This window comes from Kryptolebias marmoratus, linkage group LG17 (genome assembly GCF_001649575.2).
Source record: "Kryptolebias marmoratus isolate JLee-2015 linkage group LG17, ASM164957v2, whole genome shotgun sequence".
NCBI classification, from domain to species: domain Eukaryota; kingdom Metazoa; phylum Chordata; class Actinopteri; order Cyprinodontiformes; family Rivulidae; genus Kryptolebias; species Kryptolebias marmoratus.
This window is the reverse complement of record NC_051446.1, coordinates 6,113,770-6,140,871: the sequence shown is the minus strand read 5'-3', so window position 1 is coordinate 6,140,871 and position 27,102 is coordinate 6,113,770. Positions and strand designations below refer to the sequence as shown.

The following is a 27,102-nucleotide window of genomic DNA, read 5'->3' as shown; positions in this document are numbered from 1 at the left end:
TGGAGCAGTTTGGCCACGCCCACTTTCGATTACATTAGAATCACGCGATTTCACACGGGGGACAACTTTCCGTGAAGTTTGGTGAGTTTTTGAGTATGTTAAAGCCCTCAAATTTGCGATCTCGGGGGGAAAAGAATAATAAGAAGAATAAGAATAAGAATTCCACGAAATACAATAGGCCTTCGCAGCGCTGTCGCTGCTCGGGCCTAATAAAACGTTTTTAACACTTAAGCTGCATGTGTTTGACATTGCTGTAGTATCTGTCTCCAAAAGAAAAATACCCTCTGAGTACCTGTGGGATCATCAGGGGAGAAGAATCTTGTTTTGTCAGGTGGCATCATCCTCACACTTGGACTGGAAGACCGGCTAGAATTCCTGCTACCCTGCAAGAAAAAAAAATGGTAAATGGACTTCAACATGTGGCATACTGGTGGAATCGAACTTCCAACTATGTTGTTGGAGGATGACTGTTCTAACCACTGAGCCACAGTCACCCCTAAAAACACAATCAAACATCACATTAGCATCATGACCACATGTCTCTAAAACAATTCCTTTAACGATAACATCAGTACTTTCGTCAGTTTCCAAACTGCTGTGCTGTCATTATATAAATCCAATTATCAAAGTGATGTTGAACTTTGGAAACTGTGAGAACCAAGTGACCAGTAAGCTACATTTTGTATGGCCAAATTTAGACAATTTTGACCCATTTTTGTGGGGCTGCAACCAAGGTGGGTTTAAAGTGGGTAGAGGCAGGTATTGTTGTTGGCAAAGGTGAGAATTAAAACAATGTACACAACTTTCAAAATTGTTTTCTTAGCCATTTAGAAACACCCCTGAGTGGCAAACATTTTATGTGGGTCCCACTGCTGGTTATGGAAGTTAAACAAGTGATTTCTATTGTAAATTAAAGGCTGTTGGTCTCAACAAACACAATTACAATTTAAGCTACTATCTCACTGCGTTATGAAGGTCAGAGACTAATTAACTCAAAATTGCAAAAAACAGGCAAACTTTCTCTGTTGGTGTCACTGAATTCAATCGAGTGTTTATGACTATTGAGACACGAGGTTGCTTTTGTGCGGAATGTTTTTGAAATCAGGGCCCTTTTTTTGTGCAAGATTTGCAAAATTCTTTTCTCTGCAGTGCATATTATTTAGTTGTCCATCACTGCCCACACTCTTGCCTCAGTTCACTTTGTACCCACCCTGGCAGCTGCCACCACATTTATGATTTAATCTATTGGAAGACTCTTCAGAAATGAAGCTAGGCTGATTTGGTCTAATTTTTAAATTATGATTATTTATAATCTGCATAGTTTTTAGACCTGAACATGTTTTGTGAAAGGTGTGAAAATATAGCTCTAGTGTTCTAGAGACGCCCATGATGATTCTGACTATTTTGAAAGAAAATTGGTCACACAAAGTTTTTGAAGGTGTTCAAAATTCACACAAGATTCATGCAATTTGAGAGCCCCTGCAAGTGTTTTGAGAGATTTTGGAGACTCTCTTGCAAATGGAATTTGCCAATTAGCTGCCAACAGTTGCAGTGCAGTGAGAGTCTGGCTTTAGGAGTGGGAAGTGATGTAAAATATTCTAAGAGGATCAAATAAAAATAATAATAATGGGACTGTTGTCTTGATAAGCCTCTATCTATTTTTTCCCTGAATCTGGTAGTAACAAGGAACTAACAGACCCAGGAGGTAGTGGTAATGTGCCAAGTTGTATCTGAACCTACACAGAACTTTTTTCAGACGAGCTGCTGTTTTCAGCACATCTTCCCCCACCACCTTTATCCGCCCTTGAAGTGATCCTTTGTCTGTTTCTGCAATCACAATTTTGATTTGAAAAAATTACAAAGAGTAAACTTTGACCAAAGGTGAGCTACAACTTTACAAGAATACGTCCCCAGTCCTACAGATTGATCCCCTCGACTGGTGAAAATACAGGAACAAATATCTCGGCTAGTTAACTCTATCTGAGATGGACTTTAAGATTTGAATCTGTAATAATCTGATGTTATGTAAAGCTTAAGAAGCTGTAACTTACTATGTGTATGCTGTGTTTGTAGTGGGGGTGGTTGGTTGACTGTGGGGTGGGGAGTTGTTACAGTGGATGCAGGTCAATATTTGAAGACCAATAAAACATTGACCAACAAATGAGAAGAGTACTTTTGCTTGAAATCCCCATCCCCAGGTAAAGTTGGAACTATAAGCCATCTTTGGAGCTATTTAGATCTATTTCAACTCAGAAAGAAACTGTCCTCTACAGAAGCCTCATTCACTTTGTGATATAGTATGTCCTATAAATGACTTCTATTGTGATCAGGTACTTTTAGCAGACAACTAAACCAACCCATGGCAATCAGTTACTGTCTTTATTGTCCTACTGTGGTAACTTTTAGCAGCTGGATGAATATCTGATTAGTTGTGGCTATGAACATCCAACTCAAGCTCAACTAAACAATCTTTCTGTTGAACATACTCAGAAATCACAGACAGAGGTACCTAAAAAATCTAAACTGAAAAGAAACTATTTGCTCTCTAAGACGTAGGAAAACCGAATTAAAGTAATCAAAGACACCAAGAACAGATCCCCTGCCTTTACTTCTGGTGGCTGTCTGACTTACCTGGTTGGACTCAGTACCAACAGCGGACAGATCCTGCACAGACCGACGTCTCTGAGCCTCGCATGTGGCTGTGAACAAGGGGTAGGGAACAAGCAAAGACAAAAGACAACATGAAATCCAAAGGTAGTGAAAAGAGACTGACTTCTGTGTTTGTGGTTTAAGAGAAAAATTAGGAGACAACAGAACTGATTTAATACTCTGTGTACTATGGGGTGAGTAACATGTGTCCACAGCTCCAGCTCTGATAGCTTTCAGTGCAAGTAGCACATCAATGCAGATTTTGGGCCTGTTTACGAGAAAGGAATGACTGACTGGTTTGGATTTGAGGCAGGTGATGAGCAAAGGGAACGGCCTATGACAATTGAACTTTGCCTTTCCTTCATTTATCTGCTGCATACATTAAAAACATGTTACACATGTTACACATTCCAGCAGCCTCACTTGTGAAGCAGTCAAAATACAAACAAGCTCTGTAGAGGTCATGTACCCTTGTGACTGCCTTCACACCCACAGTCTAACCTCAACCTGGATCCTGGGTGGCAAAACATTCAACATAGCTGGATCATTTTTTGAGCTGGGAAAGGTCACAAATCAAAACTAGGATGCCTAATTTGGGTGTACTTCCCAAGTGGGATTTGTCCTGGAATGTAAAGTAACAAAAACTCAAGTGGACATTCTAGAACAGATGGATTTGTACAAGCAGTTTGTGTTTTTTTTGTTATTTTGCAACTGACATTTTGTGTACAGATGATGTAGAATCCCCCATGAAGACCATGCCAGACATAACAGCTGTCTGAGGAAGAGTAGTTTTTTTTTTTTTTATCTTTAAACTTTAGTCACTTTCTGTACAGGTTTCATTTTACATATATGCATAGATGATGATGGTGATGATGAAGCAGAAGAGGATGAAGCAGCAGCAGAAGAAGATGAATAAAAAAGCACAAACTGTGGACTGCTGAATGTACTGTGCTGCTCTAAAATCAATCATTTCACATAGAATACTATCACTATCACTAAAGAAGCCTTTAATTTCTACCAAAAACAAACAAATAAAAATAATACGATTTTGACTAAAGCCTCAAAGTGCATAACTAGACAATTTATACAGAAGTGTGGAAGGGCCAATTCAGCAACTGAAACAACTGATTTGCCATTGTCCATCAACTTTTCTCTAATGCCAAAATAGTAATTTGGGACAGAACCACCTTGCGGTTGAAACGTCCTATATAAATAAATTTTACTTGCCTTAAAGACTGTGGAAATAAAAAGAAGTTTGTTTGCAAAAATATTGAAAGGTTTAGATAACTCAAGAGTTAAACTGTCAACTGTCTGAACATTTTATTCATAAAACTTAAACTTTACTGTATAAAAATTGTTACAGATATCAAAATGCCAGGTCAGACACATAAACCCCAACTTTCTGTGACCCATTTCAACTTTGTATGATGTTTTTACTGTAAAGTATGTCTGAGCTACAGAGCTCCAAAGATGGCTAGGTTCTTTCACTTGTTTCACCAAAATCCTGCTTTTGTCTAGGTAGACATTTTTAGCTGTTTTTACCAAATATCATCTACATCTTATGATGTACCACTACCAAAAGTCAGAGCAAACTATTACTAATTGAGCTTCATGTATTGATGTATTTTTTTGTTGGGTTTTCTTTAAAGGTGCAGGAGGAGGGGCAAGTCTAAAACCATTATGGAAACAGAAAAATGACTAAATTTTATTAATGATGATTCACTATACAGTATTCATCCCTATTCGTAATCTTGAAATTTAATTAGATTTTTAAGTTAATTAAAAACAATAATTCTAAAAAAAGACATAACTAAGTTAACTTTACAACTTTGTCTCTATCCTGTGTGAAGAATTCCTTGGTCTTTATGATGTCTCTTACTCGGTGGTTGACTTTAATACACAGTGTTGCATTGCTGTTATTTCAAGTAGCTATCAGAACAGGTGGGCTGAACAAATGCATGCATTACTTTTCAGTTTTACATTATTTAAAATTATTTAAAACAAATTTTGCCCATTTAAATTAATCTGAAGTATTTTTGAAGCAAATATGTGGATTCTGTGGATTCTTCATTCTATAACTTAGAGGCAGCTGCAGACTGCAGTTTACCAATTATGGAAGATGAAGGGTGACAAGTTATGTTCGTGTGTTGAGAGAGCATAGAACTTTCCAGAACAGTACTTAGAAAGGATATGTTAGAAAGGTTGTTAATAATTTTAAGACAGGTCTTGGAAAACAGTGGGTCTGTACTGGGCTGGACTGATATAGCGGCCTGGGCTAGTTTCCTGCAAATGACATAGGAGTTATGTAAACTTCTGACCAATCACGAACTGGTCAGAAGTATGCAATACACACCAATGTATTCTGTCTGTTTAAATACGCCCAGTTTCAAAGATACTTTGGGATTTTTTGTGGGATTTGTGATGACGATAAGATGTGACAATTAAAAAATCCCGTGTTCTGGCACAAAGGAGCGAAATAGTGGTACTCATTTTTTGTTCGGTGTAAGAACTGCCTTTAGATCCTATAATATTACTTTTAATCAATTTTAAAAATCCACTTAAATTCCAGATTGTAAAGTCACAAAAATAAAGGGAATACCATAAGGGCTGAATAACCCACTGTACATATTGGTTACAAGCTTTCCATATATCGGTTTGAAGGATGAAGTGATGTGAACTGATATGAATGCATGAGAATACAAGAATATGTATATTTGTGTATTTCCCAAAACGAATGTGCTGAAGTTTATAAAGCAGAATATTTCACATCATTTATTGGTTAAAAACAACCCAACACACACAGGTTTTTCTCTGCTAGAGATATAACAGGAAAAGGTCAAAGGCAAAATAAAGCTACAAAACATCACAACACACAAAAGCACACAAGACTAAGCACATGGATTTTGACTTTGGGCACTTGCAATTTATGAACTGACTGAGTTTAAATAAAGTCAAATATATGAAGTGAATTTGGATGCCACCTGGTGGTGCAGTGGTGTGGTGGTTAGAGTTGCCTTAGCTCAGTCACACATTCACAACCAGGCCTTGGACTTTCTGTGTGGAGTTTGCTTGTTCTCCAAGTGCATGTGTGGGTTTTCTCTGGGTAATCCAGTTTCTTCCCATGGCCCAAAAATATGTATGTTAAGTTAACTGGTAACTCTAAATTGTCCCTAGTTGTGAGTGACAGCATGAATGGTTGGTCGTCTTCTTTGTCTCTATTGCCTCTTTCACACGGACCCTAATTCAGAAGTCTGGCTCTACTCGATAAAGAATGCATCACGTTCACACGGGCCAGTTTGGTTGATAGCAGAGGAACACCTCCTCGTGTTGCGGGGGGCGGAGGTGGGGCCACGGCGCTGGGGGTGTGCGCTACTGAAACTTAGCGCAAGTTGTGTAAACAATGAAAGCGCTATGGACAGCGCTGGCCCTGTGTTGTTGCTGTTTTTTAAACTTATGGGGATTCTCCTCAGACTTCAGGAAGAGAGGCGCAGTAGAAGAAATGCTCTGGATGCCGCGATTGTTGCGCGGAGTAGGACAGCTGTTATCCGCCGGAGATTTCAGGCTTAACAGCGCCTTCAGCTGGGGGACAGACGGCATAAATGTTGCAGGGTAAGCTAACACTGTTGTTTATATTTCTACCTTCGCTCTTTATGCTTGCATCTGGTCACACCCACGACCAATGAGTGAACAGGAGTTAAGCTTGTGCCGCCCACGAAGCAGGGCTGGCCCGGCTGGCCCGACTCTGAAGCAGGTATCGAAAAAGCAGGGACCGAGTGCGAAAAAATGCAGATGTGAACGCTCGCAAAGTGAGCCGAGTAGAGTGGAGCCGGGACTGTTAGGGTCCGTCTGAAAGCCCCATATGTGGCCCTGTGATGGACTTGTGACCTGCCCAGGGTGTCCCCCGCCCCTCACTTATGCCCCTTTTCCACTGGCTCTACTACAGAAGCCCCACTCTTCTCAGCTCTATAAAAAAATGCATCGCGTTTCCACTGGCCAGTTTGGTTTGTAGCAGAGGAATGCCTCCTTGTGTTGTGGGGGGTGGGGTCGCGGGGGGAGGGGGAGGGCGGGTGCACTACCTAAACTTGGCGCCATTTGTGGAAACAACGGAAGAGCTATGGACAACGTCGGCCCTGTGTTGTTGCTGTTTTTTAAACTTATGGGAATTCTCCTGAGACTTCAGGAAGAGAGGCACAGTGGAAGAAATGCTCTGGATGCCGCGATTGTTGTGCGGAGTATGACAGCTGTTATCTGCCGGACATTTCAGGCAGGGACCGGCCTCGAAAAAATGCCGGTGGAAATGCACGCAAAGCAAGCCAAGTAGAGTGGAGCCAGGACCTTTAGAGCTGGTGGAGAAGGGGCATTAGCAACTGCTGGAGATAGGCACCAGATCCTTGTGACCATGCACTAAAAAGAGGGTAAAGAAAATGAATGGATGCCACCCGCAGACTTGAACCTAATTAAAAACCTGCAATGTTAGCTTGAGTCATTTTGTTTTCAAACTCAATACTGCAATCATTGTACAAAAACGTTTTTTTTTTTAAATTAGACTTTGACTATTCATTACAGTTTAACTAAATGTTAGGTGTATTTTACGGCTTTTGCAAACTCCATTCTCTTTGAGGACTGAATAATTCTAATTGAATTTTTTTGCTGAACATTTAATGTATAGCAGATTAGAGTTCCAACTTACACTGTGTAGCAGTGTAGTGTTGATGCTGTAAGAAACAAACCTCAAGAGTAGTTTTAGCAACACTTTAAAAAACGTTACATATTAAGCATGCTTCGTACACTGTAAGAAGTCAAGAAACCATCTCACAGTGAAGTGGTTGTGAGACCTTTTTCGCATACACCATTTACACTCCATCAGAAACTTCTGGCAGAAGATTTTGACTTGAGAAAGCTCCTGGGATGAGAAGCAAAACATGTTCAACTACAGAATAGAAGTCCAGTTGTTTTTGTTTTTAACCTTGGATGACAGAGAATCTGAACCCGCCTTCTGGCAAAACTCCTAGGAAACCCCTCCCACAGTGCCAGAACGGGTTTCTTCCTGCCAGCTTCTCTACTCTTCCATACCTGTACAGATTTTTGCTTCCCTTAACACAACCAGATATTTTAATTATACACAATAATGAGTAAACAAAGGGAACATGTCCCCACACTGCCCAGCTGAGGGATACTTCACCCCGGCCACCTGTGTCTCTGCGCTGTCTCCTCTGTGCACAATAACTGTGCTATCACCTTCCACAAATTCCTTGCCATGTGACTATCTTTAAAAGTTAATAAATTTATAGGTTTTGCTGAAACAGTTGTAAAGATGGCTTCTTTTTTTAATTTATTTTTTGGTGCTGCTTCTCGGCAGAGCAGTAGAAGTAAAATGACCCCAATTAAAGCACACTGGCTTTTTACGCATAAACACAGCAACAACTTCTGACCAATCACACAATACTTGGTGCATATCCCTGTGGAAAAAAAGGTTCTGCCTGGAGTTCGGCCTTGCATCGAGAAGGAGCAGCCAAAGCTATTAGGAGAACAAAATGACGTGCTTTTTGTTACACAACTATGTAAATGAGAACCGACTTCTTGACTTCTTATGAAGTATAAAGCAAGTCTTACACATCAGCTCATTGAGGTCCTATTTAACACTTGTGGTTTTTGGTCTTTAGGATTAATGTGAACAAGCATTATAAGTCCACATGTGGACTTATAATGTAAAGTGGATTAGTCATTTAATCACCAACTAGTCACTGGTCCTTAATGTGAGGAAAATGTATCACTTCTTTTCCTAAGTTAATTGACATAAAGAGAACAAACGAAGGGAAACGTAGCCATGCTTTTGGCAAATCTTGTACATGGAAAAAGAGAACAAGATCTAAAGAACTAGTGAGCTGATTTTCTTCCCGTGCCCATAATTTGCTGCAGCCAAGCCCAAGAGAGAGCAGAGAGAACAGAACCATGAGTTAACAAAATGTATCTCATCTGTGTACCTGTCATGTATTCACTGTCTAGTGTTTGATCATCAACTACCATCAAATAAACAGTGATACCAGACGAGAAAATTCCAATAGTAACTCATATTCTGCTCCTGAAAACTACAGTTGAAGTGAGAAGTTTACATATACTCATTTTGGGCATAAATGCCATTTGACAAGGCCTATTAACTTTTAACAAACCAGGAACCACCAAGGCTCAAGCCTGCCATGAACTGGAAACTGCTGGAACACCAGTGTCACATTGCCATGGACTGGTGTTAACCAAAAAAAAAAACCTCTGTCCCAAAAGCCACACCTTCAAGCAACTAAAATCTGCAGCTGCCCACAAGGACAAGCCACATGCATTTTGGAAAAAAGTTTGATGATTAGACGAGAAAACAATTTGAGCTGTTTCATCATAATGGAGGAGTCGAGGTGAGGTTTTCCTGTAAAGGACTTGTGACCTGTTTAAGGTAGTAACCAGCCCCTCACACAATGACTGATGGAGATATAGGCACCAGCTCCCCTGCAACCTTTAATGGAAAAGCAGGTAAAGAAAATTGATGGACTGAAAGTGAGGGCTTTAAATCTAAGAACACTGTGCCAATTGTCAAGCATGGTGATGGTAGCAGCATGCTGTAGTACTGATGCTCCAAATTTTTCAACTTGACCTGAAATAAACTGCTAGATTGTTAAAACTTCAACACAGTTGGATGTTCCAACATGAATGTGATCCTAAACATACTCAGAACTGGTTTCTGATTGGATAATTCAAGGTAACATTAAGTTTCTGGAATGACCTCCACAAAACTCTGATTTCAACCCAATTGAAAATTTGTGGACTATGCTTAAAAGCCGGGCCTGTGCAGGAAACCAACCAATTTAAATGAACTTTACCAACTCTGCCAAACAGAGCGGACATATATTAGCCATAATTATGCCAAAATCTTGTAAATGGATAGATACAGTTGCTTGCAAAAGTATTCTACACCTTAAACTTTTTCATATTTTGTCACATTACAACCACAAACATAAATATATTTCACTGGAATTTAATGTAAAAGACCAATACAAAGTGGTAAACAACTGATAAGTGGTAAGAAAAGTATACATGATGCAAAATATTTTTTATAAATAAAAAACTGAAAAGTATGATGTGCAAAAGTATTCAGCCCCCTGATTAGTACTTTGTGGAACCACCTTTTTCTGTAATTACAGCTCCAAGTCTTTTAGGGTATGTCTCTACCAGCTTGACTGACATTTTAGCCCATTCTTCTTTGCAAAACAGCTCAAGTTCAGTCAGATTAGATGGAGACCATTTATATACAGAGGTTTTCAGATCTTGCCACAGATTCTCGTTTGGGTTTAGGTCTGGACTTTGACTGGGCCATTCTGACAAAGATAAACCCCAAGACAAACGGTTCCAAACTCATGGAAGGAGATTACTGCTGCAGCCGATAAAAAGGAGTGTTTATAGAAATATTAGTCTTATAATGGGCGAATCACAACTAAAGCAAATAAATCAATGAAAATCAAACTGATTGCTTCAAGTTTAAACATCCTCTCTGTATCACAGCCAGAAAATCTGCTCTCTTTGTTGCCGTATTTCCACTGGTTACGTAACGTACTGCCCCGTCTTTTTGGAGAATACTACACCGACGTAAGCGCCAAGTATAAACACCTCCACCGCACGCTCAGGTCTATGCGCTGTTCGTGGAGCCCTGCGCGCCTCTAATGAGCCCTGAGGCCGAGCCTCCTTCAGCTACCTGGAGTTAGCAGGTCGCTGGAGCCACAGCATAAAACAATATTGGGTTTAACCAAAAAGGATTAGTTGAGACGAAGTTCAGCGGGTGGCTTTACAAGACTGAATACGGTAAGCATGTTTTGTACTTAGTGAAAATATTAATATGATGCGTAATAATTTATCCTTGTTTACCAGTAAAATGATGCTATTAAATTAAGCATTAGATATGTTTTGTTTTGTTGTTACATGTAGTGATCCAACATGCAGCCTGTGCCACAAAAAGCACAGTACATCATCTCTCTGTTGTTATTCATTGGCCTTGACGTGAGACGTCTTGGTAGGTTTACAGTTGTGCCATACTCTTTCCATGTCCAGATGATGGATTGAACAGTGCTCCATGAGATGTTCAAAGCTAGGGAAATCTTTTTATAGCCTAAGCCTGCTTAAAACTTATCCACGACTTTTCCCCTGACCTGTCTGGTGTGTTCCTTGGACTTCATGACAGTGTTTGCTCCCCAGTATTCTTTTAACCAACCTCTGAGGCCATCACAGAGCAGCTGTATTTGTACTGAGATTAGATTACACACAGGTGGACTCTATTTAGTCATTGGCAATCATCAGGCAACTTCTGAAGACAATTGGTTGCACTCAGAGAAAAAGGGACTAAATACTTTTGCACACGCACTTTTCAGTTTATTTGTAAAAAAATGTTTTGAATCATATATAATTTTCTTTCCACTTCACAATTGTATATCACTTTGTGTTAGTCTTTCACATTAAATTCCAATGAAATATATTTATGTTGGTAGCTGTAATGTGACAAAATATGGAAAAGTTCAAGGGGTACGAATACTTTTGCAAGCCACTGTATGAAAAGCCTGTGGCCCAGGTGACATTTGCTAAAATACATTTACACAAATATTAGTGGGGATGTATGAATTAATTTGAAACTCCATGCAAAAATTTGACCCTGTGTGGCTTTGAAAAAAGTTACCAAAAATGTTTTAATTGTTTTTTAAATCATTAAAGTTTTATGTTGTATAATCACTTAACCTAGGAAAAAGAACAGTTTAAATAAATCATTAATAGCTTGTAATTATTATGACATTTATGCCCATGATGACTGGAAGAAAACATCTGACCACAACTGCATAAGAAATGAACAAGCAAAGAAAAACAATGACAGAAAAACAAAACTATAAGGCAAATCTGATGTGTGTTACTTTAAGACTGGCTCATTTAGAGCCTTAAAAACATAAAACAACAAAACTGAGATATTTCACAGGAATGAACATGTATAATGAAGTAACACACACAAGAGATGCACTTCAGGTGACAGCAATCCAGAGATTTAGCAAAGCAAGATCCACCCGATCACCAGGAAGCCCGGTGGCCCAGTGATACCTGTGACGACGATCTTGGGGACATCCAGAATGGTTCCAAATGATGCAGTTTTACGGTGACCTCGCTTATACGGGGGACGTGCTGCAAAAACACACATACACACATACAGCTGCGTACACAACAAGCATGCAAACTAAGACAGACTGCAGGCCTAATGCTTGACTGCTGACACGGGCCACATACATGCAGAGCATCCAGTGTAACGTGCAGGACAAACATGCACCCTGCCCAATCCAAGAGCAGTGGAGCAGCATTGCAGTGGAGTGTACTTGCAATGCTGTTTTGAGAAAAAAATTCAACAAGATAATATGAGGAAACAATGTGTTAAAGTGACGTCAAAGTCTGGACAGCAACAAAAACTGTAAATTGGAAATAAAAATTGTCTGACAACACTGTTGTGTTTCCTGTTTGGTGTTGGAACCTTTTAGTTAAAGATTGACTCCGAGGGGAGGAGGCTTCTTTCGACCAAGGCTTACCCAAATAATTCTGCCACATGCCTTTCCTATGCATATCCTCTCATTAAGAAAAAGAGGATCATACCAATAAGTTTTAATGCTGTTATTTTGTGCCATATGTCCATGTCTGGATGTACCTGCAGGTGTAAAAGACATCTTAGGCTCCAACTCTGACAGGTCGGTGCTCATTCTTTTGCTGTCAGAGAATGCCAAGCACTGAGTTCGTGCTGGCAGGCTCTCAACACTGCCTCCCCTGGACAAAGGCAGAGTTCTCAATGTGTCCCCCTGTGAAAACAACAGAAAACTTTTATTCACAACCGAACTACATTATTAGAGTTACACATCCTTTCAGACAGGAAACTGAAAATACAAGAGGTGAACTTCCCACACCCTGATGGTGACTCATGTGCAGAGTCAGAAATACATTAGGGTGCTAAACTTGGTATTTTTTATATTTTGTTGCCATACAACCTGGAATTAAATAGATTTTCAGTTTGATTAAAAGTAATACTTACACACAAATGATTTTACATTTATGAACATAAATGGGGATAAAACTTTTAAAAAGTTTATAAAACATAAAACTGAAAAGTGCTGCATGCATAAATTCACAGCCTTTGCTCTAAAGCCCCAACCATTACCATCAGAAGTCACATAATTAGTGATCCATCTGTGAGCGATCTAAGAGTCAGATGATCTAAGTATGTATCCAGCCGTTCTGACAGCCCCCAGAATCAACATCAGTCCAACACCTCTATAAGTAGTAACGACTACCACTAGGTAGGAGACTTCATGAAGACCAAGGAACTCTGAACACAGGTCAGAGACAAAGTTGTGGAACAGTACAGATCACAGTTGGGTTATAAAAAAAATATCTCTGACTCTGAGCATCCTACAGAGCATAGATAAATAAAATATTTTCCTTCTCTTATCTATGTCAGGAATGTAAGGAAAAAAATGTGGGGATTGTGGGAACTATGCTAGTTTGTTTTTTTATAGTAGATGTGAAAACACTGCTTGTTTGAGCAGTTTGTAAATATTTTTATAGTATATTTTCAAAAATGTAAAAGGTAACACTCACGTTTTTCCAATATTCACTTTATCTTTTGCTAGCCAGACCTAAAAAATATCAAAATCAAATTCCATACCGTGCATCCTTTAGAAGGCTGTGTAGGAACCCTGCAACATGTTTACCTTGAAGAGTAGATAACATAAGACTGACCTATACAGATAAAAGAATAACTCTCTTCTGATAGCACTGAAAGGCAAAACCTGCAGACACAACAAACTTCACTCAGATCTCGACTTCTACATTCTCTGAACTTCTTCATTTTGTTGAACATTTTCACTTATGTCTTCAAGGATGTCTAGTGTTGTCATATTAAACCCACTATATGGTCCAGAGACTTGAGCTACTTGTTGTCATTTTATTCCACTGCCACCCAAAATGAGTCACAATACACACTCCCTGGCCAAAAAGTTGCCATCAAAGAAAAAGGTTACACACTCTAATATTTCGTTGGACCGCCTTTAGCTTTGATTACGGCACACATTCTCTGTGGGATTGTTTCGATAAGCTTCTGCAATGTCACAAGATTTATTTCCATCCAGTGTTGCATTATTCACCAAGATCTTGTATTGATGATGGTAGAGTCTGACTGCTGCACGAAGCCTTCTCCAGCACATTCCAAAGATTCTCAATTGGATTAAGGTCTGTGGGGGACAATCTATATGTGAAAATGATGTCTCTCGCTCCCTGAACCACTCTTTCACAATTCGAGCCTGATGAATCTGGAATTATCATCTTGGAATATGTCTGTGCAATCAGGGAAGAAAAAATCCATTGATGGAATAACCTGGTCATTCAGTATATTCAGGTAGTCAGCTGACCTCATTCTTTGAGCTCATACTGTTGCTGAACCTAGACCTGACCAACTGCAGCAACCCCAGATCATAGCACTGCCCCCACAGACTTGTACAGTAGGCAACACTTCACCTGCCTCTCTTCTTACCCTGATGTGCCCATCACTCTGGAACAGGGTAAATCTGGACTCATCAGACCACATGACCTTCATCCAATCTTTGTTCTCCCTAGCAAATTGAAGCCTTTGTTTTTCCGGTCAGCCTCTCTGATTAGTGGTTTTCTTAAGGCTACACAGCTGTTCAGTCCCAATCCCTGGAGTTCCCTTTGCATTGTGTGTGTGTAAATGCTCTTACTTTCACTATTAAACGTAGCCCAGAGTTCAACTGTTGTTTTTTTTCCCGATTTGATTTCTCCAAACGTTTAAGTGATCGCCAGTCACTATCATTCAGAATAGTTTTCTGGCCACATTTCTTCCTCGAAGACTATGGGTCCCCACTATCCTTCCAGTCTTTAATAATGCATTGGACAGTTCTTAGCCCAATTTTAGTAGTTTCTGCTGTCTCCTTCAGTGTTTCTCTGCTTGATGCATGCCAATGATTTGATCCTTCTCAAACAGACTGACATCTTTTCCACAATCACAGGATGCGTCTTTTGACATGGTTGTTTAAGAAATGTGAAGCAACTCATTGCACCATTTGGGGTTAAATAACTTGTTGCCAGATGAAACATAATCACCCATGCGGTAATTATCCAATAGGAGGCCCGTACGTATTTGCTTAGTTAAATCCAGGTGGCAACTTTTTTTTGCCAGGCAATGTAAAACATATGGTTAAGTAAGAGTAGAAGGATGTTTTTCTAATATTAATAACATAACACAGTGAGGCTTCTGAATATCATATATAGTCAATATCAGTGTTACAAGTCATTTTAGTCAGGCTTCCATTTAAGAATCTGAAAAAGAAAAGTTTTTATTTTCCCTGAATCCAACTTATTCTGGTTTCTGCAGACCATGGGTGTGACAGACAATAACAGCAACATTTCTGTGTTTACCTTTGGTTTGAAATGAGGTGCAAACTGAGGTGTGATCTTGATAGTGTCATTGCTTCCTTGAGAATCACTGTGCTCCATATTTGCATCACTTTTGTTGCTTGCGCTGGTGCCAGTATAGTCCGCGTATGAAACTGTAATTTCACAAGATACAAGACAGAAAGTAGGTTTTAAACATTTTATACACCATCTGAATTGCTATAACATGTAGTCTGAATGTAAATTTTGAAGATTTTAAAATTTCTAGTTGATACTAATTTAGTGAAAAACATAATACATACATTTCCAATAAATAAAATTAAGACAAAACTTTTTCAAAGAAGTGACATTTTAGAGAATTAAATTTGACTGCCAAATCTTTGAAAATAGAAAGGTTTTCAGAACATAAATTAGGCACATCAGTATATTGTAGGAAAATAGACCATGTTTTTTTCATTACACATTCCCTGAAACTTTTATGCTTGTTAAAAAAAAAGATATTGTTGGTTGGGTTGTACATTTTATCTGGCAGATAAAAAAAGTTAATCATAGGGTTGGGCACTGAGTCTCGAGAATCAATTGGAACCATAACCAACACAAAGTGTGTGCACAACCATGGACAGTGTGCAGCAGCAATCAAAAGTGTGGTGCACCGGTGCATCCTAGTCATGCCCTCTCTGAGACTCCATTTGAATTTGTGTCAAAGGTCCACACTTCGAACTACAAACCTGTTTATAAATTGTGTTGATAGGTCAAGTAAAACTAGAGTTATGATAACTAATTCCACTAAAAAAAAAATAAAAAACCATCACTCTCTCCATTCTTACTGAGAACCAAAGTCATTAGTCACACGCAAAAAAACTACATGGGGGGCGCTGGTGAGCAGGATATGGCGTAAGACGTACTTTTCAGAGCTCCTGCAAAATCCGTAAAAATTACATTAAAAAACCAGCATTAACCATGTTAATATCAGTCGAAAAACTGGAGAGAAAACCATAGGGTCATAAATAGCTGGACAAGCCAAACAAAATTATCCTGAATGGCTGAAAAACTGCAAAAGTATAGATACAGAAGCGATGCTAATGCTGTAAGACCTGCTAGGACCATGAGACAGCGGGCAACTGGCATCACGGACCCACCGACAACCGCTGAAACTGAAGGACCAAACATGAATAATGAAGAAATGAAAGCAGACAATTTATCGTCACTGAGAGGAAAAATCACTAAGGTGATAAGAGACAAACTTAAAGGCACACTAGCGGAAGATTTTCAAGCTATAAGATCCGAACTGCAAGTGGTCCGTTCTGAAATTGCTAACAGCTCAAAGGCCATACAAGCTGAAGTGGATATTATAAAGGCAGACGTTCTGGACTTAAAGGGTGGCCTATCAATGTGGTCAGACAAAGTCACTTTACTACAGTCTACTGTAACAAGCTTACAGAAAGAAATGTCAGTGCTCAAAGATAAATGTGAAGATCTAGAGGGGAGAATGAGAAGGTCCAATATCTGCATAGCGGGCATTGAGAAACACCCGAGCTCCAGCTCCCCACAAGCTGTGGCAAAAATCCTCAAAGACGTTTTGCAGATGGACCGAGACATAAAGGTAGACCGCTCACACCGCACACTCACCGGGAGAAGACCCAGGGACCGCGAGACACCAAGAGTCATCATCACTAAATTACACCATGACGGGGATGCGGCGGAGATCCTGAGGAGAGCCCGAGGTGGAGCTCCGCTTTATTACAACGGGCACCGCGTCGCCTTCTTCCCTGACTACACGGCCAGCATAGCCAAAGCGAGAGCCACCTTCACGGAGGTACGGAGAGCGCTGCGGGGCAACAAGGAGGTTCGTTACGGCCTCCTCTACCCAGCCCAACTACGGATTACATATCATAATGAAGAGGAGGAGTTCCTAGACTCCAAAACAGCCATGGAATACGTCCAGAACAATATAACCCCAACAGAGACAGCAGAATAAAGGTACCGTCCGCTCATAGAGACAATAATATTAGAAAATATTTCCATTGTTATGGCTAACTTTCACACAGCTCTCTTTATAAGTTTTATGAAGATAAATCTATAGCAAATACGCTGTTTTACTTTAGATTACTTTTTTTCAAAGGTTTGCAGGAGCTTGTGCAGTATATTTGAAGCTAACGTGGCTATATTATTTACTTCATTATGACTTTTGTTTATTTCACATCCTATATACATATCTAAGCGCATCTGCACCACACTCACATTCAATCTTGGTTGTGCACTTTAGCGGCTTACTTTAGACTATGTCCCACGTACTTAAACATAGTATTTACCTGTTCTGTGTTTTGTTTAGTTTTGATCCCTCTGTTCCCCGGGGACACTGCGGAAATTATTTCCGCAAACTTATTTTCTTTCTGTTATTATTATCATTTTGCATCATTACTTGTTTATACTCGTTTTGTTGAGACTAGAAATGCTGGATACAGTTGTCAAAATTTTGCTTTATCCCTCTCTATTTGGCACTGTGTACACTGTGTATGTATATTCCTTAGACTCCACACAGATAAGATAGTGTTATGCATAAAGGGTGTGTTGCCATTCATGATATATTCTGAAATGTCAAAACATAGATCATATAGAGATAATGGATGACCCACTTAAAGTTGTAACTTATAATGTAAAAGGGCTTCACAAGACAATCAAAAGGAAGAAAATACTGAACCAATTAAAACAAATTAATTGTCACATAGCTTTCCTGCAAGAAACCCACCTATCTGATGCAGAGCATGAAAAATTAAAAAAATCTTGGGCAGATAAGGCTTTCTACTCATCTCACCGATCAGGGAAAAAAAAAGGGTGTTACCATACTTTTGCATCGGCAGATTAACTTTACACAAACGTTGCTACATAGAGATACAGAGGGAAGATATGTATTGGTTAACGGTACAATTGATGGCATAGAAGTATCACTTGTAAATGTGTATGCACCCAACACGGATGCACCTGAATTCATAAAGTCACTGTTTAAGGTAATATTACAGCACAGCACTGGGCTCCTACTGCTGGGCGGGGACTTCAACTGTAATCTGTCACAAATACTGGACAGATTACCCACCCCAAAAACCCCACTCTCTAGAATGAGTAGGATGCTTAAATATCAAATTATAGAGACAGGAATTGTAGATGTATGGAGGAGCAGGTTTCCCAGAACTAAAGACTTCACTTTCTACTCAAGCAGGCACGCATCCTACTCTAGGATCGATTATTTCTTTACCCCAAAGTCAGAGCTGCATAGAATAGTAGATATAGAAATATTACCTATTACTATTTCTGACCATGCACCTGTCTTACTAAAATGGGACATAGGTCACAGGCTAACATCTAAACAATGGAGGCTTAACACATCCCTACTTAATGACAAAGTATTCACTGCATTTATTACAGAGGAGCTTAAGACATATCTAGAAATTAATATAACTACAGAAACAACACCTCTGATAATATGGGACTGTGCCAAAGCATTCCTTCCGGGCCGCATAATTTCCTTCACGTCCGCGAGGAAAAAACAGAAGAATGCTAAACAAAAAGATCTTGAGGACAAAATTAAAGCCTTAGAGATTAAACATAAAAAACAGGCTTCAGCTAAAATCATGAAGGAATTAAATGCAACCCGCAGACAACTAAACAGTCTATTGTCAGATAAAGTAGAGGGCAACTTGAGATTCACTAATCAAAAATATTTTGAATATGGCCAGAAGGCCAGTAGGTTATTGGCATATAGATTGAGGAAACAACAGTCCTCCAATATGGTGCATAAAATAAAATCCCAAAAGACTGTTGAGACAAAACTTGACAAAATAGCAGAGGCCTTTGAAAAGTTTTACAAATTATTATATACGAATATCGATACTTGTAATAACGATCAAGAGCTTACAGATTTTCTAAATAACATAAAATTTAACCACTTAATGGATGAGGCGGCTTTGAAATTAGATCAATAGATTGAGGAATGGGAGATCAAGCAGGTAATTAAATCGCTTAAAAACAACAAAAGTCCAGGCCCAGATGGATTTACCAACGGGTTTGGGGTTTTGTGCACTGAGCTTTTCTTTGTAAATAAATCTATATGTTATTCTTGTGTAATTTTTTACAAATATCAGCAAAAGGCTGTGTAAAAATATTGTAAGAGAATAAATGACTTAGAAAGTAATTTATAACTTTTTCCCATTTCTTTAATTGCAGTTGGATGGCTCAATAAAAGCCTCATTGCTTACGGAAATATTTCACCCAACCTCCAGGTAAAGAACAGTGTAATATCTGCAGCCTGTTTTAAGTCGGGAACTGTAGGAGGGAGGAAAAAAATATCATGCAGTCATATGATCTTTATAGAGAGACAAAAAAAATCGCAAATTTCTGATCCGGAGGTGTACCATTTTGTGTCGTTTACAGACTTTCCTTAATTCAGAAACCAAATTGTGTTGAGCTAATGCTGCTTCCATGAACACACTAACATGTCAACGTTCATTAAGTTGCGCACTGTTTTATTTTAAAATAATAAGTAGCAGATTCAGGGAAAAAATGAATTGTCTCAGTTACACTGAATAATTTACATGTTTGACTAAAGTTCTAGGTTTGTTCAATAGGTTTTCTTCAGACCAGAAATGCTAGGAATGCAGCTTGTTTCTGCTATGTGCAGCATTACTCTTGTTGATTTCTTCTAAGTGAGAATGCTCTCTCTATATTTTTATGTGTCCATGTTTTTTAATGTGTTCATGGTTTTTTGTGTTCAATAAATATTCAATAATTTTTTGGTTGTTGAATTTTTATACTTTTGTCAGATGGGGATCTGCAAAATAAGAAAAAGAATATCAGCATGGTATAACATGCCCTGGTTTCTAAATATTGGTATCAAGATCAGTCATAGAAAAATTAGGTGACTTTAGACAGACCCAAAGTAAATATGATATAATATAATAATATGATGATGAGATGATCAATGAAGCCCAAAATGTCCCATACTAATTTCAAAACATCATTCTGTACAGATTCCTGTCCAATAAAGTCAGATGCTGTTCATTAAGTTTAAGTAGTTTCTCTGTAAATCATCTGTTCAGACCTGAAGCTCACTCATTGCACGAGTTACTAGGGCTCAGTCTTGTTGCTTGAATTGTGTTCGTGTTCAAAAAATGTTAACCATCCAACAAACCATTCATTCAATGCATAAGCATAACACATTAAACAACAAAGATCACATTAATAAAAAAAGTTTCTTCTGTACCTGTACTGTTTGCAGAGTTGCTCTGTCCTTCATCTGAATACTGGTATGGATATTGCAGAGGCTCATCAAATCCTGGGAAAAACTTTAAAAAACGGACTTTAAGACAGACAATAAAAATGACCAAAAACAAAAAATGTAATTGTGAAGGAAAAACTGCCTGTCACATGTGTATCAAACTGGCAACTAAATCTTGGCAGTACTTGATGCTTTCTGCTCCTGGACAAGAAGAGGTAATGTCTCAGGTGGCAACTCGAAATTGCAAAAAAAAAAAAAAAAGTGACATAACAGGCAAATATTCAATTGCTGTTTTGCAGAGCGTTTGCATCCATGTGATCTGTCCTGTCGCTTTCAGCGTGGACAATTTTTTTGTTGCAAAATTGTTTTCTGGACTGTGCACATTGTTTTTGGTTTCCCACTTGTTATCCACAATGTACTGCCCTGAACTCACTTTGTACCCAGCTTGGCTCGTGCCCCCTCACTAGGATTTAACCTACTGGAGTACACTTTACAAATGAAGACCAACAGATTTGAATCAGTTTCTTTATAATTATTATTTTACCATCAGTGTTTTTTTATTTTTAGACCTGGACATTTAGGGCTGCATCCTCAAATGTTTATTGACTCCCTGCAGGTGTGAAAATACAGGCATGCATTTTCTAACACTGTCAATACAATTAAGGAATGTTTCAGAAAATTGTATTTTTTTGGCAACCCAGTAAGGTAATACCTGCTGCTGGTTAGGTCTGGACAGAAAACCCTTAAACCTTTAAACTATTCTTAGCTCTGACACCATTCTGATAAGTAGACAACTAGTAAATGATAAGTGGATTAAATGGTAAATGCCATTACCATTTACCATTAGTGAATGATACATGAAGTTTACCTTCATTAGATGGCTCATGATCTTTACTATCTCCTCCATAGAAGGCCTCTGAGAGGGGTCTTTAGACCAGCAGCGAGTCATCAGGCTCTCAATGGGTTTGGGCAAATTTTTGATCAGTGGAGGTCTTGTTCCTGAATGAAAATTAAAAAATGAAATTATGTCTCTCATATGGTTAAAAATACATAATTTTTCTACCTAGCTCCCTCCTCCAGTCTATCCAGAGGGACACAGAGGGGATCCCAGGCCAGCTGTGATATATAATCCTTGCAGTGAGTGTAAACTCCAAAAACATGACCTTTATAGTTTTGCCAGAGATTTATTCAGACGCCATTTCACGTGTTACATACACCGACAGCCTGACAAAAAAATTAAAAAATAAACCTAACTCTTCCCCAAAACTCACGAGAACATACTTCCATCTAGAGGAGGTTAATAATCTCCTTCTCTTTTAAAAATAAAAAATAACAATGAGAGGTATACCTTGATTGATAAAAAAAACACTCTTTTTGTCTCTGACAACAAAGACAAAAGTCTATCTGAACACAGTATATTTTAGTTGTGGTGAACATATTGCCATTATGACAAAAATCAAACACATGCTAAATAGTACATGTAGCATCACAAAACCCACACACCCTCATCCAGTGCCTTAAGAAGCACAAGGGGCGAAGCACCTTTCTTTATCAAACAATCAGCAAGCTGTGACTTTGCTTCTGAACAGGGCACCTCTTTGACTGTTTTCTCTTGTAAGAGTTCTTTAATGCTGCTTATTTCCAATCTGAGCCTCTTTGCACTGACCTGTTTTGTAGACTTAAGTGCATCAAATAAGGATATATATCTGTATGAGGGGAATAGAGTTGAGACCTACTTTACCAGTAGTGAGCTTGGAGTAGAGCATAGCTAAGAACATTGTCAATACCATCTGACATAGCAAGGGTCTCTCCTGCCAGTGTGCTTCTTACCACATGTATGATCTTTTTATACTGAGGAAATTTTTCCTGTTTTTCCCATGAGAGCAATAAAAGCCCCTCGCTGTGTACGTCCATCTGGAAGATTACCCAGCAGAGGCATCACTGAAGACAACTAAAAATTACAGTATTTTCCGCTCTATAGGGCACACTGGATTATAAGGCGCACTGCCAATGAATGGACAATGAATTTTCAAACTTTTGTCAAATATAAGACGCACTGGGCTATAAGGCGCATTAAGCGAAACAAAACAGCCCCGTCTTTTCAGAGAATACTGCACTGAAGTAAAGGCCCCCACAAACTCAGCCATACTTCACTCCGTGGAGGTCAGCACGTACTAGAGGCAGACTCAATGCGGACGTCCGTCGGACATGTCAACACAAAGATCACTTTTTATGACCGCATACGCATACTCGGTGTCGCACCATAAACTGCCCGGTGAGAAACAGTGTTCATGTCGAACTGTTTTGTGTGCGACACCAACCGCTCTCAGGTGAGAATCGGCGCCAGTGCACAGCGTGACTGCTGCTCTCTGTGCAGCATTGACAGGTGTGCGGTGGCTGCCCTGGTTGTGAAGAAACAGGGCTAAAGGAACCTTCTTTTCTTTTGTTTTTTTAAAGCCAAGAGGCAAGCGATCGCTTTCTCCTCGTCCTGTGACACCATGCCTGAAAGTTGTCAAGGAAGAATTTTAGGCAATCTGTACGCTCGAGTATGAAGTCTCAACCGTCCGCAGACAGTCCACCTGAAGTCCACGCATCTCACGGAGTACCACAGTCTGCCCGAGTATGTAGGGCAGTGGCGGCTGGTGGAGTTTTCTCCAGGGGGGGCTATAAGTCCAAAACAGACATATACTAAGGTATCACACCTGTGTATTTACATAAATTAAAACAACAGAATCAACATTATAATGTGCATATGCACAAGTGCTTCCGAAACACACTAATACCTACAAAGACGGAGGTCTCCAAAGGCACAAAAAATGTGTAGGGCACATTTAGTGTTAATAAGACCCATTTTCTTCCTTATTTTTCAAAACTTTACCTGGGAAAATACGTCAAAGCTTGTTTTATGGTGTGAGCCCTCTCTATGTCACGTATTCTCCACGCACAATCTAACGTAGATCGGATGTCTCACTCCAATTAGAATTCAAACCCAAACATTTTAACAGTTAACTCATTGCACCAGTAACTAATTATTAACTATGAACTTATTTATTATCTTGTGTATGTAACTTAGTCACGTAATTAACTTATTAATGTCTTTGAATAAAAGGCAGCACACCTGCGGCTCGACCTTTCAATCAGGCGAACTTTATGACAGACGGCTGTGACGTCAGCCCGTGGCGGGAGTCCCACGCTCCGGCAGCGGGAGGGTGCTGATATGCAAACCGAGCTGCTTTCAGCTCTGGGCGCAGGAGAGGTGCGCTCAGAATGGTCCTGTCTCTTGTACTGAAGAGGAGCTACTGCGCATGTACAACTTTTAACAAGAGTCTATGGGCAAAGATTTTTGTGCTCCGGGGAGGAAATACGACACCAATCAGACAACGTTGATGAACGAAACAACTTTATTTATCATTACCTATAAAATATTTATCTTACACAACTAAAAATAAGTATACATATATTTCAAAATATTTTTATTTTATTATTTCATTTTTATTTATTTTTTTACGTCTTATTCAAGGTAATGTGAGTGGTGGGGCGCCCTCTATTGGCCAGCCGCCACAGATGTGGCAAGCAGGGCGGCTTTGTAGTTTACCAAAGTTGTACTACAATATTAAGACTTCTTACATATACAAGGCGCTCCAGATTATAAGGCGCACTGTGGTTTTTTGAGAAAATTGAAGGCTTTTAAGTGCGCCTTATAGTCTGAAAAATATGGTAAGTGCAACTGTCTCTAACTTGAGCTTGCAAACCACTTTGTTCACTTCATGTATAGAGTGAACAGTAGCATTTTTAATGTTAGATGCCAGTCTACACGTGTCAAACATACAAAAGTACAAAAAGCTTTAAAAAGAGTTATCTTCAGAGAGGATGAACACATACTAAACTTTCTGATCAGAATATTAACTTGTGCATACATCATATAATACTGCCTATGGATGTCACGATCATCAGACAGGTCATCATTTATGTAACGTCCCAAATATTTAAATTCATTGCATATATTGAGAACAGTACCAGATAAAAAGAAGTCAGGGGTTACAAGATGCGTATCTGCCCTACTTCTAACAATTATAGTTGATTCTAATATTATTTGCCTCATTCTCTGTTTCAATATGTGTCTCAGTCTGGGTGACATTTCTCTCTTATCTTTTTATTGTCGGTAATTTGTTCTTCTCTACTTATACTCATTTTATCATCTGAGCTCTCTGACTCTGTACTATATGCTCTCTTATAGTACACTTTCTCTCCCTTCTCATACTTTTCATCTGTAGGTCTTAGGTGCCTGCACAATGCTCTTCTTATTCTATTTGAAAATTCCACCTCTGTGAAAGCTCTTCTGGAAGCATGTAATGCTGTCAGGTGCTGTCCTACTCTAGTATTCATATGTGTTCTCTAGAGCAGCAGTCCCCAACCTTTTTAACTCCTTGGACCGGTTCATTATCAGACAGTATTTTCACAGATCGGCCTTTAAAGGTGTGGCTGATAAATATAACAAAATAAAATGATACGGGGTAAAAAAACGGGGGTATTTTTAAAAACATAATAAACGTAAATCCAATGTGTCCTCGCAGCTTGTTAGTTGTGTCCTGGTATTGCATTATCAACATTAATAACATCCTCTCCTCCCCCTAATGTTCTCTGGTCGATATGGCAATGTTTAAACATGTCCTTTAAAATAAGATACACCACAAATATAAAGTGCACAAAGAATACAACTCACCATAACGCCAAATCAGTGGGAGCCCTGTGCCTGTTTCTCAGTAACGAGACGGTCCCATCTAGGGCTTCCAGAGATGTTTGTTTTTTATTCATTTTCTTAGCTCGTGGGTTTGTTTTTAGCAGTAATGTATCACGTGACCTAGATAAACATTTTGACATGCATCAAGAGTGAGTCATAGACGGATGTAGTGGAGTGAACCCGGTCATTTTTTAAAATGAATGTCGTTCAGACTCAGAAAAAAAAAAAAAAAACAGAAATACTGTAACTAAATTATTCTTTCTATGCGGCCCGGTTTTTACCTAAATTTTTTTTAAAACTTCAAAATCACTTTGTTATTAAACAAATATGTCTGGTAAGGGAAACAAAATTCTGTACAAGAAATCTGTTTTGGTGCTGTGGGAGGAGGGAGGGGTTTCCTGGGAGTTCTGCACCGAGTGTATCACAGAGTATGAATGGTGTGTGCGAAAAACAACTCACAACCACTTATGAAGGTTGTGAGGTAACTTCTTATGGAGTACAAAGTGGCCTCAACAGTGGAGGCTCATCTGAGTAGTGGCTGATAATTGGACCTATACACTCAGATACAGTATGTGACTCACCATTGTGCACAGCCCACATAATGCGAAATGCTGGTCCTCCAATTTCATCAAAAGGCTTCCTGCGAGTAATCACTTCCCAGAGAATGATTCCCCAGCTGAAAACATCACACTTCTCACTGTAATTGCTACCTGTAAGTACAGAATAACCCACACAAACACTTAGGACAGGGTGAACAAAACTAATTGATGATGGGAATTCTCTGTGCATATTTTAGATTAAAATGAGGGATGTGTCTGGAAAAGCACTAAAGGTTTTATTTTCACTTTACTTTCAGAGTGAAGGGCAATGAAAGTTTGGGAGCAATTTGTTACAGAGGAACAACTCCTTTGTAGCTTAATTACTAGGTCTCTGTTGCAGAATAAAAAACACATTGCAAACCTATTTTTAAGCTGCTGCGCAAGGATTTTTTAATGGCTCATGCAAATTAGTTGCGTAGAGTTCACAGTGAGGGCAGGAGTAAGTGGTTAAATTGCACTGAAGTCTTGTAACTTGCCTCCAAAAACAAGATAATGACTAGGCCTTAATTCATCTTTCTTCCTGACCCTTTCACTGGGAACATATCTCATCATTTAGCAATACATTAGGCTCCTGTCTGAATGAGGACATGTTTATGCTGCAGTCTCCCTAGGGAAATAAACGCACAAGCATCAAAACATTCATATTCCTGCGGAGCTTCAGAGACTACCATCAATAAAGAGACTACAGAGGCTCATGACAAATCAAAGATTAATGTGTCCATGCTAAAGCTCTAAGATGTAGTTAAGGTGAAAAATAACAAATGAAGTTAGATACAAAAAATATAATATTAACAATTTCTGAACACATCTCTGGTACTTCTGAGAGAAGTGATGGCAAAAAATAAAGATGGCAATAATCTAAAACTTTTTTAAAACAGCTGGAATGCTGCAAATACTTGCCTTCAAATACCTCTGGGGCCATCCATGCAGCACTTCCTTTGTTGTTGGTCATGTGGGTCTGAATGTCACATGCTGTTCCAAAGTCACATATCTTCAGCACCGTGCCACCTGCCACCAGAAGCAAGCTGAAACATAGAATCAGATCATTACAACCAAGTAAAAAAAAAAATTTTTTTAAAAAGAAGAACTTAATTATCACTTGAAAACACTGGCGGCGCCAGGGGGGCGCTAGGGGGTGCTATAGCTCCCCCTGGAAAAGTCATAGCACCCCCGTAGCACCCCCAAGCAAAGGCATAACCGGGGTATGTGTGGGACATGTCCCCCACTTTCCTTATGTATGCCCTATATCCCCCGCACTTTTTTCCAGCCGTTGCAATTGTTTAATTTGTTGTTAATATGTGGGGATGTGTTTTTCCGAGCCGTCTTTAAACGCACCATGAGCGCTGCGTACTAGAGGCTGACATTTTCTCAGGAATCCC

At 39.2% G+C, this 27,102-nt stretch overlaps 1 protein-coding gene across 6 annotated transcripts in view; it reads right to left on the bottom strand.

The window, feature by feature from the left end:
- The window catches only part of map3k7 (mitogen-activated protein kinase kinase kinase 7), a 49,756-nt gene that overhangs the window by 10,358 nt on the left and 12,296 nt on the right, over positions 1–27,102 (bottom strand). For 2 of the 6 annotated variants that reach the window (XM_037980814.1, XM_037980816.1), the window contains exons 7-16: positions 26,624–26,748; positions 25,706–25,834; positions 21,252–21,382; positions 20,369–20,450; positions 18,583–18,666; positions 15,136–15,266; positions 12,359–12,506; positions 11,767–11,847; positions 2,632–2,699; positions 293–383 (exon numbers count right to left, since the gene is read on the bottom strand). In XM_037980814.1, the coding sequence (XP_037836742.1) occupies positions 293–383; positions 2,632–2,699; positions 11,767–11,847; positions 12,359–12,506; positions 15,136–15,266; positions 18,583–18,666; positions 20,369–20,450; positions 21,252–21,382; positions 25,706–25,834; positions 26,624–26,748 (1,070 nt within the window). Of the gene's footprint in view, positions 1–292; positions 384–1,740; positions 1,760–2,631; positions 2,700–11,766; positions 11,848–12,358; positions 12,507–15,135; positions 15,267–18,582; positions 18,667–20,368; positions 20,451–21,251; positions 21,383–25,705; positions 25,835–26,623; positions 26,749–27,102 lie in introns of those variants that run through there. The other 4 variants (XM_037980817.1, XM_037980818.1, XM_037980819.1 and 1 more) reach the window with 4 other exon arrangements.